This window comes from Taudactylus pleione, unplaced genomic scaffold (assembly GCF_031769625.1).
Source record: "Taudactylus pleione unplaced genomic scaffold, aTauple2 ptg000129l, whole genome shotgun sequence".
NCBI lineage: Eukaryota > Metazoa > Chordata > Amphibia > Anura > Myobatrachidae > Taudactylus > Taudactylus pleione.
Genome location: NW_028284531.1, coordinates 7,658,167 through 7,673,761, shown reverse-complemented (window position 1 = coordinate 7,673,761; position 15,595 = coordinate 7,658,167). Strand labels below are relative to the sequence as shown.

At 45.9% G+C, this 15,595-nt stretch overlaps 1 protein-coding gene across 1 annotated transcript in view; it reads right to left on the bottom strand.

Moving 5' to 3' along the window:
- AFG2B (AAA ATPase AFG2B) overlaps positions 1 to 15,265 on the bottom strand; it is a 34,807-nt gene extending 19,542 nt beyond the window's left edge. Inside the window, exons 1-3 of the mRNA XM_088472814.1 lie at positions 15,140 to 15,265; positions 13,467 to 14,534; positions 6,941 to 7,126 (exon numbers count right to left, since the gene is read on the bottom strand). Coding sequence (XP_088328940.1) covers positions 6,941 to 7,126; positions 13,467 to 14,534 — 1,254 coding nt within the window. The 5' untranslated portion in view covers positions 15,140 to 15,265. The remainder of the gene's footprint in view (positions 1 to 6,940; positions 7,127 to 13,466; positions 14,535 to 15,139) is intronic.
- Positions 15,266 to 15,595: the final 330 nt, after the last annotated feature.

Here is a 15,595-nt window from a genome sequence, read left to right as displayed (position 1 = left end):
ACTGAGCCCGAGAGGAGACGGAGAACAGACTGAAGAACAGAGAAGGAGAACAGGAAAAGAAACATCCAACATACTGACACACTGCAAGAACACAGCAGGCTGCAGTGATAAACAGTCACACAATAAAAACAGACAAAACTGCAACAGAACTGAAGCAGAACAAGCAACTGAGAACAGGCAAGAAGCACTGGGTGGGCGTCCAGTGTCCCCTGTGGAATCGGAGAAATGGATTTAACGGTAAGTACCAAAATCCTGTTTTCTCCTTCATCCACTAGGGGACACTGGAGCTTCATGACAGTGGGGACGTCCCAAAGCTACCCTCCTGGGGGGGAGAGTGCTGAACGCCCTGCAAGACACTACGACCAAAATTTGAAGCAGAAGCCGCAAAAGTGTCAAATCTGTAGAAACGTACAAAAGAAGACCACGTCGCTGCCCTACAAAGCTGTGAAGCCGAGACACCTCTACGTGCCGCCCAAGAAGTACCCACAGAGCGCGTAGAATGCGCAGAAATGGATACCGGCGGTGGTCGAGCAGAAGCAACATATGCCTGACGAATAGTCAGACGAATCCACCTGGCCAAAGTTTGTTTAGACGCAGGCCAGCCACGCCGATTAGCATCATAAAGGACGAATAGAGCCTCTGATTTACGTAGCCCCTCAGTACGGGACACATAAATGCGAAGTGCCCGAACCACATCCAAGGAGTGAGAATCCCCAGAAGAGTCCGACAACGCTGGCACTACAATCGGCTGATTCAGATGAAAACCCGAGACCACCTTGGGCAAAAAGGAAGGCCGGGTACGAAGTTCCGCCCGATCTTCGTGAAAAATCAAGTAAGGGGAACGGCAGGACAAGGCTCCAAGTTCAGACACACGTCTGGCCGAAGCCAGGGCCAATAAAAGGATCATCTTCCAAGTCAAATACTTCAATTCCACCTCCTGCAAAGGCTCGAAAGGTGGATGACTGAAGAAAAGATAAAACAAGATTCAGGTCCCAAGGAGCCGTGGGTGGCACAAAGGGAGGCTGAATTCTAAGTACCCCTTGAAAAAAGGTCTGAACCTCCGGAATCAGAGCTAGGCGACGCTGGAAAAAAATAGAAAGAGCAGAAATCTGCACTTTAAGCGATCCCAAGCGTAACCCCGCATCGAGGCCTTTTTGAAGAAAAAGAAGAAGACGTGGTAAATGAAAAGAGGAAGTGGAGGATCCACGACCTTCACACCAGGAGATATAAGCCCTCCAAATGCGATGATAATGCGCTGATGTTACCGGTTTTCTAGCCCTAAGCATGGTAGGAATGACCGACCTAGGAACTCCATGGCTTCTTAGGATGGCGGTCTCAATAGCCACGCCGTTAAACGAAGCCGCCGTAAATCCGGGTACACACATGGACCCTGTTGTAGAAGGTCCGATCGTAGCGGAAGAGGCCAAGGTTCGTCTGCCAGAAGGAATAAAAGATCGGAGTACCAAACCCGACGAGGCCAATCCGGAGCCACTAGGATGACGGTGGACGACTCTCGTTTGATCCGCTTGAGAATCCGAGGGAGGAGCGGAAACGGTGGGAACAGGTACACAAGGCTGTACGGCCAAGGGATCAGTAAAGCATCCGCTCCTACCGCTGCCGGATCCCTGGTCCTGGAGCAGTAAAGGGGTAGTTGATGATTTATCCGAGATGCCATCAGGTCTATCTGTGGCTTCCCGCATCTGCAAACCAGTTGATGAAAGACCTCGGGATGAAGGGACCACTCCCCGGGATGAAGATCCTGACGACTGAGGTAGTCTGCTTCCCAGTTGTCGACCCCCGGAATAAACACTGCGGAAATGACCTCTACGTGTCTTTCTGCCCACAGAAGGATGCGACTGGCTTCTCTCATTGCCATCCGACTGCGGGTTCCCCCTTGGCGATTTATGTATGCCACTGCCGTGGCGTTGTCGGATTGTATCCGAACCGGAAGTCCTCGTAACAGAGGAGCAGCCTGTATCAAAGCTCTGTAGACTGCCCGCAGTTCGAGAACATTGATTGGTAAGAGGGACTCCTGCTGCGACCAAAGCCCCTGGAAGTGATTGTCCAGAACCACCGCTCCCCATCCGCGGAGGCTGGCGTCCGTGGTGACCAAGGTCCAATTCCAAATTCCGAAGCGCCGACCCGCTAACAGATGCTCCGTCCGAAGCCACCAGAGCAAGGATATGCGGGTCCGGGGAGACAGACGCACCAGCCGATGCATCTGTAGGTGGGACCCGGACCACTGAGACAGAAGATCCAGTTGAAATATTCTGGAGTGAAATCTGCCAAATTGGATGGCCTCGAAGGAAGCCACCATTTTCCCCAGGAGACGGATGCAAAGATGCACAGATACTTTCCTGGGTCTGAGCGCTAGACGAACCAGCTCCTGTATGGCTATGGCCTTGTCCCTTGGCAAGAATATATGAAGCAGAACAGTGTCTAGAATCATTCCTAGGAACTGAAGTCTCTGGGACGGCATCAACTGAGACTTCTGGAAGTTCACAATCCATCCATGTTGAATGAGAATCTGATGTGTAAGGGACACTTGGTGTAAAAGGACTTCTGCCGTCGGAGCCTTGATGAGTAAATCGTCTAGGTACGGAACTATCGTCACCCCCCGAGAGCGCAAGTGAGACACCATGACGGCCATCACTTTGGTGAATACCCTGGGAGCTGACGAGAGACCGAATGGCAGGGCCTGAAACTGGAATTGAGCTTCCCTGATGGCAAATCTGAGGAAAGCCTGGTGAGGAACCCAAATTGGGACATGCAGATAGGCGTCCTTGATATCTATCGACACCAGAAACTCTTCTGCCTCTAGTCCCGCAATGACAGAATGGGGAGATTCCATCTTGAACCTGTGAAATGAAAGATACTGGTTCAAGGATTTCAGATTCAGAATGGGTCTGACTGACCCATCTGGTTTCGGAACCACAAAAAGGTTTGAGTAAAACCCTTGTTGTCTTTGTGCAGTGGGAACCGCCACAAGGACCTCGGCCAGCAAAAGTTTCTCGATCGCTTGACGCAAAATTAGTTGCTTCAAGGGATCGACGGGCAAACCTGTTGTAAAATAACGCCGAGGATGAGTGAAAGCGAACTCGATCTTGTACCCTTGAGATACCAGATTTCGAACCCAAGTGTCTGGAGAAGTCCGTCTCCAAACCTCCGAGAAACGCTGGAGGCGAGCCCCCACCTTCGGATTTCCGAGATGGGATGGGAGCCCGTCATGCCACAGGCTTGTCTGCTGGCTTGGGATCTGGACAGCGGGCAATATTTGCTTGACGTCCTCTAGCACGGCCTCCTCGCCCCGCTGAAGACGAACCTCGCGATCGTCCCTGAAATCTTGCCGATGCTCGAAAGGAACGAAAGGAAGGTCCCCTAAACGAGCGACGCGGAGGAGGTGCTGATGAAGGTAGAAAAGTACTCTTACCTCCAGTGGCCAGCGAGATCCATTTGTCCAGCTCTGGACCAAATAAAATATCGCCTGTGAAAGGAAGAGCTTCCACTGCTCTTTTTGACTCCGCATCCGCTTGCCAGGCACGAAGCCAAAGTGCCCGGCGAGCAGAGACCGCCGAAGCAGAAATCCTAGCGCCTACCTGGCCGATATCTCTGGAGGCGTCTCCTAAGTATACAGCAGACTCCTGAATATGTTCTGCCAAGGTAATCAGATCTGCCCGCGGAGTGCTGGATCTAAGACCCTCAGTCAATTGTTCCGCCCACTTTTCCACAGCCTTGTTGACCCAAGATCCTACCAAGGCCGGCCGGAGAAGTGCACCTGCGGCCGTATAAATGGATTTCAAAGTGGTTTCTAATCTCCGCTCTGAGGTTTCCTTCAATGTAGTAGCTCCTGGAACAGGTAACGTGGTCTTCTTTGACAACCGAGAAACCGAAGAATCCACAGGTGGCGGGGTCTCCCACCTCTTTCTATTTTCCGCAGGAAATGGGTAAAGAGAGAAAAAACGCTTAGGAATCTGGAATTTACGGTCCGGATTCTGCCAGGCTGCCGTCATCTGTTCATCCAACTGGAGAGAAACAGGGAATGTGACGGCCATCTTCTGTGACCTGGCAAATAAGGAGTCTTCTAACGATTCTGGAGCTTCCTGGCCAGAAATCTTAAGAACTTCCCTTACCGCTAGAATGAGTGCGTCAATACCCTGCAATGCCTCAGGTTCTTGTAAGTCTCTACGTCTGATTCGTCCAGCATCTCCCCTTCCTCCTGAGACGAGTGATCCGCTGCCGAATCCTCATCCGACTGGAGAACCGCCGGAAGAGCCCTCTTTTTAGATGAGCGACTTACCGTAGCTTCAGGAGCTTTAGACGCAGAACCCATCGCTTGAGCAAGGCTATTCACCGAGCGGACTAAATTCTGAGCCCACGCTGGTTCTGCTAGAAAAGAAGGGTGAGATGTGCCAGGTAGATCTCTGGCAGACTCCCGTTCCCTACGGGAAGCGGCTAATTCAGAAGAAAGGTCCGCCATGACCCCGGCCAAACTATTTATGAAGGAGGGAGTGACAGACTGCGTGTTAGCACTGTCTGCTTCACACGTCTCGCACAGGGAAGACCCTTCGGAGCGAGCATGGGTAAACTTCTTCCTGCACTTAGTGCAGGCAAACAGCTTTTGTGATGCAGTTTTTTCTGTCCTGGATGTCATCATGTACTCACAGACAAGCACCACATACAATTCAGGAATGCAGAAGAAGTATAGGGAGAAGCAGAATTACAATAATAATGCTACTCAAGTATGGGAGCAGACAGAGCAATAAGGGAGGAGCAGAATTTCAATAATAATGCTACTCAAATTGCAGGCAGAGCAGTATAGGAGGAGCAGAATTTCAAGAATAATGCAACTCAGTAACAGGGGCAGACAGGCATATAAGGGAGGAGCAGTCAATAGGACCAGAAAGTAGTTAAAACCACCTTCTGTATTTACAGACCCCCTGTAGATGCTCAGTCTTCTTCTCTCCCCCTCCGCTCAGTGCCTGCAGTCTGAGGCGCCACTCCCGTTCAGAGCGCGCCAAACTAGCCCAGGCAGTGAAGGAGGAAGAGGAGGAGGGACCCATAAGCTCCTCCTCCTAATGGCCGCCGCTTTGTATGCGCGCGGCATACACTTATACAGTGGGACGTTCTCACTCTCTGTCCCCGCACTGACAGCGGGGGCCAGCGGCACGACCGCCGCCAGTGATAACCGTGCCGGTGCCTTTTACACAAGCACCGGCACGCAGAGGCAGGACTGCTGTGAGCGCGCCTACCTAACAGCCAGCGCCGGTGTTCTATCACAACACCAGCGTGGCAACTGACAGCGGGGCTGACAGCCGCGCGCTGTTTCAGACCCAGCAGTTATTTTCACCTCTCCTGCTAGTCAGGAGAGGTGTGCTACTCACCGGGCTGCTGCGGCCAGAGCGCTGGGCAGTGAGGGGAGAGCGGGGACCCGGACACAAGCCAGTGGTAGCTGTGGCGGGCCCCGCTGAGTCTGATGACTCCTAACTGCCTAAAGCAGCCTCCCCTCCCCATAGGGTGACCGGACACAGGCTGCAGTAGCCGTGTGGTCCCCTCTCTGGCGGCTCCCACGATGCAGGCAGACTGTCACAGCTAACAGTCTGCCTGTCCTCTTGTGACTTTGATTCTTTTATCTATATAAAATTAATATAAGGGCTGGAGACAGCCCCTGTGCACCGGCTCTACTCGGGCACATTCTAAAAACTGGGGTTGATGGGGCATAGAGGGGGAGGAGCCAGTCACACTTGTAGATTTTTAAAGTGCCAGGCTCAACTCAACCCGCCGTCTATACCCCACTGTCATGAAGCTCCAGTGTCCCCTAGTGGATGAAGGAGAAAAAGTGAACAGAAATTAAGTCCCAACCAATCAGCTCTTAACTGCCATGTCACAGGCTGTGTTTCAAAAATGACAGTTAGGTGGTGAATGGTTGGGACCAGTGGCGGCTCTAGAAGTAGGGTTGCAGCACAGACCAAAATTCAAATAGGGGAACCGCATCAACTGCCAGTGAGTCTGAGCCAGCGATGTTTTACAGCGTTTGAAAGGGCAGTTGGTGAGACCCCTATTTGAATATTGGACTGTGCTGCAGCCCCACCTCTGGAGCCACCACTGGTTGGGACTTAATCTCCGTTAACTTTATCTCCCATCCAAGGCTTAGTAAATAGACCCCTAAAGCTGCTGCTCCTGTCATAAACAGTCGGACAGTTGATATTTTCTTACCTCTGCTAGAAAATGTAATGTTAGAAACTGACTAGTTGTGACGTTAGTTACCTAGACACAAGGTCTAATGAGTACTCATCACAGTTGTCGTTAATACACATTAATGCTCCGTTGGATCAAATATATTGGTTGCTGCCGTTATTCATTATCAGCAGTGGGGTGTGTGGATTATTTATTTAATATTTTAGAATATGGTTTCCTTTTAATTTAATACTAATGTTGATTTTGTTTATTGTAATAATGTAATGTTTGACAACGTAGATTAAAGAGGAAAAGCACAAGTCAGGATTCCCCATGGCTCTGTTCACTAGGAAGAGAAATCCAGCCATCACTATACACTAATACACTATGGCGCCAGGGAAGCTCTGAGTGCACTGCAGGAAGCTGGCCCAGGAGCAGGCTGTCTGCACTCACACACCCGCTTCTCCTATTCCTAACTCAAGTCCAGGAGAGATATATTGCATAAAGAGTACTCTGGATTTAATGCTCTCTATTGGGGGAACAAGATTATTGGGGACCCCTTTTATTTTTAAATGCCCTTATCTGATGGCTTTATTCGTTGTAAGGCAAGGGGGAAAAAACAAAGTAATGACTTCTTTATACTGTAATGTTATTTTGCCAATAATGTGTACATTGTGGATTAAATGGTAGTTATTCTAATCTTTTACGCGTTTAGTAACTCACTAAACTGAAACCCAATAATAGATTTTGTAGAGCTGCCACTTACCTGATGGGCTTCTAGTACCACCTGCATGGCTGCGTCTCTGCACAGAGCGGTGAGATCAGCTCCTACATAGCCCACTGTCATGTCTGCTAGAGCAGCTATGTCCACGTCGCTGCTGATAGGCATATTTGCCGTAAGTACTTCAAGAATGGCTCTTCTCTGGCTTAATGTGGGAGTTCCAATAATGATCTGGAGGAATAAAGTATACATTTCAGAGTGCCTTGCACGTTTACTACTCCCGCTCAATTAGTAATTATGCATGGTCACGTAGTAACATTAGATGAACAGAAAGCCATCGCCACATATGGTGGTCTGTGGAACCATAATTCCCTTGTGTACACTGTCCTTTTGTTAGCAGGTGAGAATATCACACAGTATCCCACCCTGCATGTGATAAACACTTTTAGAAGAGCCATTTCACATTTGTCAGATTTCAATTTTGCCAGCAAATTAGGTTGTTTTAGACCAATTGGCTATAAATTGCAATGCGCATAGGCCCAAAAGGATTGACTACCACAATCAACATATAAACAGGAAGATACAGAAGTCGGTTGGGATGGTTGGTAAATCTGGTTGGATGCGACCGCAACTGACCATTAATGTCCATTCACCCTATCCCCACTATGATCAGGCCATTCAGCTGAACAGTTAGATTTGGCCACACTTATACATGTAATTATATGGTCAAATGTGACTGCTGAGCCAAGTAGCAGAATAACCCTGTGTAATAATACCTTATTAGAAAAATATACATCTTAATAATTTCTGAATGTACTCTTATTTTACCTGTATTTGTATTTTACTATGCCATGTTATATACTTTAATGTATGTACACAATGGCCTTTTCTTCTTCAATTAAAACAAACTATCTTGTGCATGAAAAAAAATAAAATTAACCCACAAGTCTAATAGGGAAACTGTTAATTAGAGTGCATTTAACCAGTTGTCCGACATATAGCAGTGTGCGTGTTACAAGACAGTACCATAGTAGGGGACTGCATTTTATGTTAGATTCCCCTATGCTGGCAGTCTTACTGAAGGTGAGAGTGTGCAGTATTTAATGGTCTGTTATAAACCTTGCAGCCAAACAAGGCAATTGTGGTCTCTAGAGTGAATGTAGATTGCAAATGTAACATGTACTGTTGTGGTGACGTGATCTAGAAATCATCGACCAATTGGACAAGAGAATGGCAGTCAGTAAAGCGCAGGCCTCTAGTATGGGCGGGTATGGGCATAAAATCCCTCTGCATGCCTGGAAAATGCAGAGGCTAGGTGTAGTAGACTGGGTGATGGCAGGCATCTTGTGCCAGGCAGGTGACTCGTTTGCTATGCTTATGTAAGCAATTATCCACAAATTTCCATAGGCAATTATACATATCCTTTAATGCTGACTTGGTGTATGTAAAGGAGAAGGATGAACCTGTACTGTTAATTTTAGACTATATACTGTAGTTTTATAGTTATGCAGTAACAAATAATACAATGTTTCTCAGGGCTCAGACCTTTCCTCCGTGACAGTTGCCCCTGACTGAATCGGAGCAACGCTTAGAAGAATGAGTACTGAGCTGACTTGTCCTAGAGATGGGAAGGGTTTCTTTAAGCCAGAGCCTTAGGCTGGGTACACACGTAAAGATTTTCTGTCCAACCATCCAACTAATTGATTGGTTGGAATGAAAATCTGGTAACGTATGGGAGTAACTGATATTCAGCAATTTGCTCCTAAATGCCAGAAAACAGATGAAATGGTCGTCAGACAAGTTTGTTAAATGTTTGATCTTAATTTGTTCAAACAACAGTTTTTGTCCATTTTCCGGCATTTGGGAGCAAATTGCTGATTGTCATTTGCTTTCATACCTTACCAGATTTTCATTCCAACCAATCAACTAGTTAGATGGTTGGACAGAAAATCTTGTGTATGCACCTATAGAATTGTTTAGCTGCCCAGAGGGTCGCAAAGCCTTCCCATTACAGATAACACACAGGTGCTTATATTCCGCCATTGCAGAAAGAGGACACAACCACTGGAGCAAGTCACAGTGGCTACAGGGAGAGAGGAGAGGAAATAGAAACTACAAGGTTTGCCATACATATTATTTTGTGCAGTATAAATAACCATTGTCTCTTATTTTATGCTGATAGAACATCTTTAATATAGAAGTTTATACAAAGGCCACAGAAGTCCAGCCTAGGATGACAAGACGGCAGGCTGTCTCCTCATTGTACCAACTTTGTAATGTGCATTCTTTAGATTCCTGCCGGCAGTTTGTAATTCAGTATTTATACTCTCTCTATATTACATATTTGATATGTACTTATGTGAGGTAAGGTCATGTGAAGGGAGGTCATGTGAAAAAGCATACATTCCTGTGAGCAAACAAAAAGTTCCATGATTATCTTAAATGACAGACAGGTAGATGTACTAAGCCGTGGACTGTGATAAAGTACCAACCAATCAGCTCCTGTAATTTTTCAAACACAGCTTATAACGTGACAGTTAGTAGCTGATTGGTTGGAACTTTATCACTCTCCAAGACTTAGTACATCTCCCCCAGAGTATCATACACTCTAATATACAGATGGTTTGTGGTATTGATTGGGACCATGGAAATTTCGGGAAAAATAAGGGTTAGCTACACTATCAGCATAGTAAACATGGCTGGTGGTTCAGGGGGTGTAAATCTGGGCCTGTCAGTACCAATAATGCTAGTGAATGCTTCATTTTATCCAAATCTGTGTAAGTAGTTACCACATTTCTGATTCCTGTACCCCCTAGCCACATTCATTGGGGTCACGTCCAGGACACATCCCAAGAACCAGGTAGCCAATGTATATAAGGGAAAAAAAATACTGCTGGTATTTTTATTTTAAGAGTGATTTCTATTGAGATTAATGTATGCACACAACTTCCCTCACTCCTTAAAGTTTCTGCTGACTCCTAGTTTTGACGGTCAGGCTCTTAAACGTAATAATGCTTTGTATATCCATGTGCAGATACCATATAATGCAGTATATGGCAATGCAGCAACATACTCCACCTCAGCTGCTTGCAGTAAAGGACAACTCAATAAAAAAAGTAGTTTGGCACAAGAGATGACCTCGATAGCCTTTATCTGTCATTATATAGACCAGTGATTTTCAGCCTTTTTTAACTGGAGGCACACTACACAAGATCATAATATTGACAAGGCACACCATTCGGCGTTCGCGACCTTGGAAAAAACATACATATTGGCTCCCACATAAAAAAAAACACATACATTGGCCCTCACAGGAATAAATGGCAATACTTTGGCCCCCACAGTAAAAATTAACATTGGCTCGTCCGCACAGAAACAAAAAAAAGACATTGTTGGCCCCCAAAGAAAAAAAACCCACATTGCTAACCCCAAAAAAACAAAGTACACTGGCTCCCACATAAATAATATACATTTTTTTTGTCCCTACCTGTTCTTCATATACAAATTGTCAGCAGAGTGCAGGCAGGCTGGCTGGCTGGGCGTGCAGGTAGAGCTGGTGGCTGTGGGGCTGGCTGGATGGTGAGGCAGGCAGGCATGCTGGCGCTGTTGGTGGCTGCGGGGCTGACTGGTGAGACAGGCTGGCTGGTGGTCGCCGGGCTGGCTGGCGTGTTGGGGGTGCTGGTGGCCCCGGGGCCTGGCTGGTGAGGCAGGCATCCTGACTGGGGGTGCTGGTGGCCTTCATGCAGGTCATCTCCAGGGGCCGCGGAGCTGGCTGGTGGGCGGGCAGTCTGACTGGAAACGCGGCGTACGTGACTTGTGATGTCACGCCGCCGCATCTGCATAGTTGATGATCCGGGTGCGCTTGAGACTCCCAGAAGAGCTCAGCGCTGCCCGGTCCGCAAAACGGCAGCTCTGACCGTGCGGCACACTTAACCGCTCACGAGTGTGCCGCGGCACAGCGGTTGAAAAACGCTGATATAGACTGTAAGCTCTCATAAACAGGGCCCTCTCCACCCTGTCTCATGTTTGCACCTTCTTTATTAACCTTGTGTACACCTGATCTGTTATTGTGCATAATACGTGTTGTTCAGTCATAGAATTTTGTGGCATCTTACAAACAGATGGTAGCAATGATCATACATCAGTGCATACGTGTATATGAGTACACATTGGCCAGGAAAAGTGTTTTAAATCTAAAAAAATAAAAGGCATTAGATTTATAGGTTTTTTGTTTTTTTTACCGCTCTAAAAGGATGTTTTGACATACTAATACCCCTTTTACACCAAACAAATAACCCTGGTTATTGCCAGGTCGATCCGGGTTGAGGCTCTGTGTGAACGGCTCCCAAAAAAATAACCCGGGTCGATTTACCGGGCAATCTTACTCGGGTTGAGAGCAGGGTTCAAAACGGGTTTTTCCGGGGTCACGAGGCAGTGTAAACGGGTGCTACCCTGCTTATTTGACCCGGCTAGCTCTGAATGATGCTGATTGGAGCTTCTGAGGCACCGGCAGATGATGTAATTTGTCAGTGCCTTGCATAGAGAGACTCACATGAAGCCATCGCTTGCCTGCCTAACCTCCTGCACCACAGCAGCCACAAAAGCAGGCAGGCACAGAGCCTGCCACAGCCAGAACAGCAGCCTGCACCACAGCCTGACCAGCAGCCACAAAAGCAGGCTGATACACAGGCTGCCACAGCCAGAACAGCACCCTGTAGCAATGCTGTAAGCAGTCCCAACCCCTCTCTTTTGCTGCCTTTTGTGACCATCTTTGTCAGACCTTAAAAGCAGACCATTTTTAATGACTTCTATAGAGAAAAGCAGGGATTACCAGGGTTCAGTGTAAACGGGGCAAACCCGGGAATAACCCGGGTTGAGTTGCAGTGTAAACGGGGTCTGAAGCCGAGTTCGACCCGGGATTGACCAGTGTTCAAATTCCAGGGTCAGACCCGGGATTTTGGTGTAAAAGGGGTATAAGTGGACTGGTAAATACAGGAACTGTCTTATAGTTGCTGCGGCTGCAAATACAATTATGGAGTCCGATTTATAGTTATTAATTTATTTGCAACATTTAGGGTCACATGCCATTAGCCATGGGTACCGGAGGCTTTGCACTTTATTCTTGAGGCTGTGGAACTGTGAGCAGAATCAGCATACTGTAACTGTCGGGAAACGATAGCTTGCGTGTAAGTGAATACGGCCCTTAAAACATATCTTGTGCAAGATCTGTTGAACTGCGCATACGCACAACTTCTCTATTTTGAATGCTTGTATTTTAATTATACTTGTGTACACTTTTCCTGGGGTGGTGGATCAGTTGATGTGTAAATTCAATTAAATCAATTAAATTCAATCAAAAGACGCACGTAATAGAATTCCATGCAACTTTGTGCTTCACAGTCCTTGTGCAAGGTTCTGAGTTGACAAGTGTGATGGTTGTATGATTGCATCAGACTTCTCTATAAGCTATTTCTAAAGTTGCACATTTTAAGATACATGCAACTCAATAGCTGTAAAAACAGAAGTGTATATATAGACACAATTTTTTGCCTATGAAAAACCCTTAAGGCACACATCCACTAGACGATTAAATTGAACAATATTGTTATCGTTCAATCGTTTGAAAATAGTTTGCACATCGTTTAAAAAAAAAATTCTAAAATGACCAGCGATGCGCGCTCCCGCTGGTCGTTTAGATATCTATCATCGGGCAAACATGCGACGATAACGTCAGGTTCAGCATGTTTGCAGATGATTGATGTGCCTACACTGACTGATTGCTCGTTCAGTGTAGGCACAACATAGACTGACGCAAACGACTGCACTATTACAATGTAGTAATCGTGCAGTCTTTTGCCTGTTTTCTAGTGGATGTGTGCCTTTAGTTTCCGTTTAACTTTAAATCAGGCCCATTGTGTGCAATAAGAGCTGTATGTATATATAACACAACTACTGTATTGTCACTAATATAATTATTCTGGGGGGGGGGGGGTTGGATCAAGTATACCGCTTTTATAACAACACCAAAAGGAAAAAAATAAATAAATAAAATAATCTAAAAAAAACAATACACATACCTGACATATTTGAAAAAGAAATCACCATCTCAGATAGTACAGAGTACATAAAATGTAGTAAACTGTTTTGAAAATTACAATTGTCCAAATGGCAAATATAATTCTTGCTTTTAATAATCACTGTAAACAATTGCTTAACAATGGAGCATGGCAGTGCTTTTTCTGGTGGTACTCAGTGGTACGCAGTAACAGAAACTTTTTTTTGGTACAAATTCTAAAACTTATAATCACTTCCAGAGACAGGAAGAAATCATTTAAATAATTTCAGAAATGAATAAAATGAGTATCTGAAGACTCATGCAGAGAATAGAAGCTACCATAGGTCTTGTGTCAGCTTTAGGTCAGCACTAGCACCTTTTCCTATATAAAAAACAGAGTAGTACTAATAAACCATAGTTGAAATGAGGCACATAAGAAAATCTGAGAATACCTCTATTACAGTTAAAAAGATCAATAAATTAAAATTATTGCCCAAACCGATAAAATATATTTACCTCTCTGTCAAGTCTTCCTGGTCGCCTTAGTGCGGAGTCTATGGCATCTGGCTGATTTGTAGCAGCAACAATAACCATCTTGTTGTCACTGTGAATCCCATCCATGAGTGTCAACAGCTGGGCAACTATACGGTTTTCAGGGGCATTATTTGAGTTCCCCCGTTTAGGACACAAGGAGTCAATCTCATCAATAAAAAGAATACATTTACCTCCCAGAGACACATCTCTGGCTTTCTCAAAAATTTTTCTCAAATTCTCCTCGCTTTCTCCAGGTCTTGACCCATGAACTGACGGCCCACTCAGACTAATTAGATAGGCACCGACTTGTCGTGCAACAGCCTTTACCAAAAGAGTTTTTCCAACTCCGGGAGGACCAGCCAAGAGTATCCCTTTGGGACAAGCAAGGCCTAGTTTAGTGATGGTCTCTGGGAAGTGAAAAGGTAAATTTATAATCTCACTTAGTGAGGCACATACTTCATCCATCCCAGCAATCTGACATTGTGGCACATTGTCTATTAATCGTGTATAACATTCCTGCGTTATGGTCTGTTTAATGAGCAAGTTTGTTTTTGCCGTTATAAGTCCAGCTGCTCCTGTTTTGGGATCCATGTCTACTATTTCTACATTTACCACTGGCGAATCTTCCATCACACTTACCAAATAGCCTGGCAACACATATACATTTCTCAGTAAGTCTCTCACCATCTCATGGAGAAATAGTCCACATACAGCTAATTTCATTTCTAAATTCCTCAGCACAACGTTTACTATTACTCTTTTTAGCTTTATAGAATTTAGGCTTATTAACTGATTCAAAGTAACAATGGAATCCTTATAGTCCACTGTGGATTTAGGCAATGTAGAACACATAGGGTCAGCTTGCAGAAACACATCCGACAAATCCTTTCTCGGCCAAGCAGTGCACAAACAGCTTCCATTGGGTAATGATATTAGGAGGGGGAAACCGATCTTTACTCCCAGGTAAGACATCGCCCTGGGTCCCAGCCGGCACCTTTGGGTTCCGCGGTCTTCATGATTCAATGGCAATAATGTAAGTACGGTGTCCATCTGCGACACAACAAAAAATGTTAAGGTGATATTTACTGGATAACCAGGGAAAGGACTAAAATTTACCTATCCATCAAATAAAACAAAATGCCGTATATACAAATCTAATTCCATACAATTGCAAAAAAAAAGTGATATTGGGGGGAATTCAATTCAGCCGCAGCTCCTGTCTAAAGTGATGGGAGCTATTCAATTGTTTGTGATGCTGTGCGCGAATGTCATGCGGGCCAATTATTTTTGCTCACATACTCCTGAAGTGAAGAGCAGAAATCCACCCAATGTTGGGCTTTTAGGCTCCAAAACTCAACGCGACCAGTAGTTTGCACGAGTTTAGCCACTTTAAGTGTCTAAACCCAAAGTATTTGGGCACAACATACGCAACAAGTAATAAGTGCCCGCGACACTCATGTCCATCGGCTAAACAATTGAATAACACAAGTCGGGTGCCCAAAACACCAATTGAATTCCCCAGATAGTGTTATTTCACAAAGTAATGTAACCCTCAATGAAAAACGGATAAGTAGAAATATGACATTTTTTAGTTTAGAATGGCCATCAGCAAGTTCTCATGGCCTATCCACATACATTATACACAAAGTAATTACCTTACAACACAGAGTGTTTAACTATAATAATAATAATAGACATAGACACATATAACAGCATGGCAGGGACAGAGCAGCCCGAGTTGAACTCTTCCCATGTGTTACGGGAATGTTAACTTCCGGGTATTGCCAACAAGTGACGTCACAGCAAAGCATGCTGGGAGATGTAGTTCTATAGCGTGTGACTGCAGTGTGAGCAGTGGCCGGACGCCGGGATAGCCGTTAGCTGGGACTTGTAGTCCCATGAGGAAGCTGTCCACTGGCCGGCCAGCTATGGTGGGTATCCCTGCTGGTGTAAAGTGTAATAAATCAAATGTCACATAAAACGTGGCCAGCAGCGCTGCGTGTCCCCAGAGCAGAAGCAGGAGCTGGCTGACAGTAAGATGCCATGTGTCCGCCAGGTGGCGGCTGCAAGCCATATACAGTATACCATAGCTACTGCTGCATTAGCTGGTC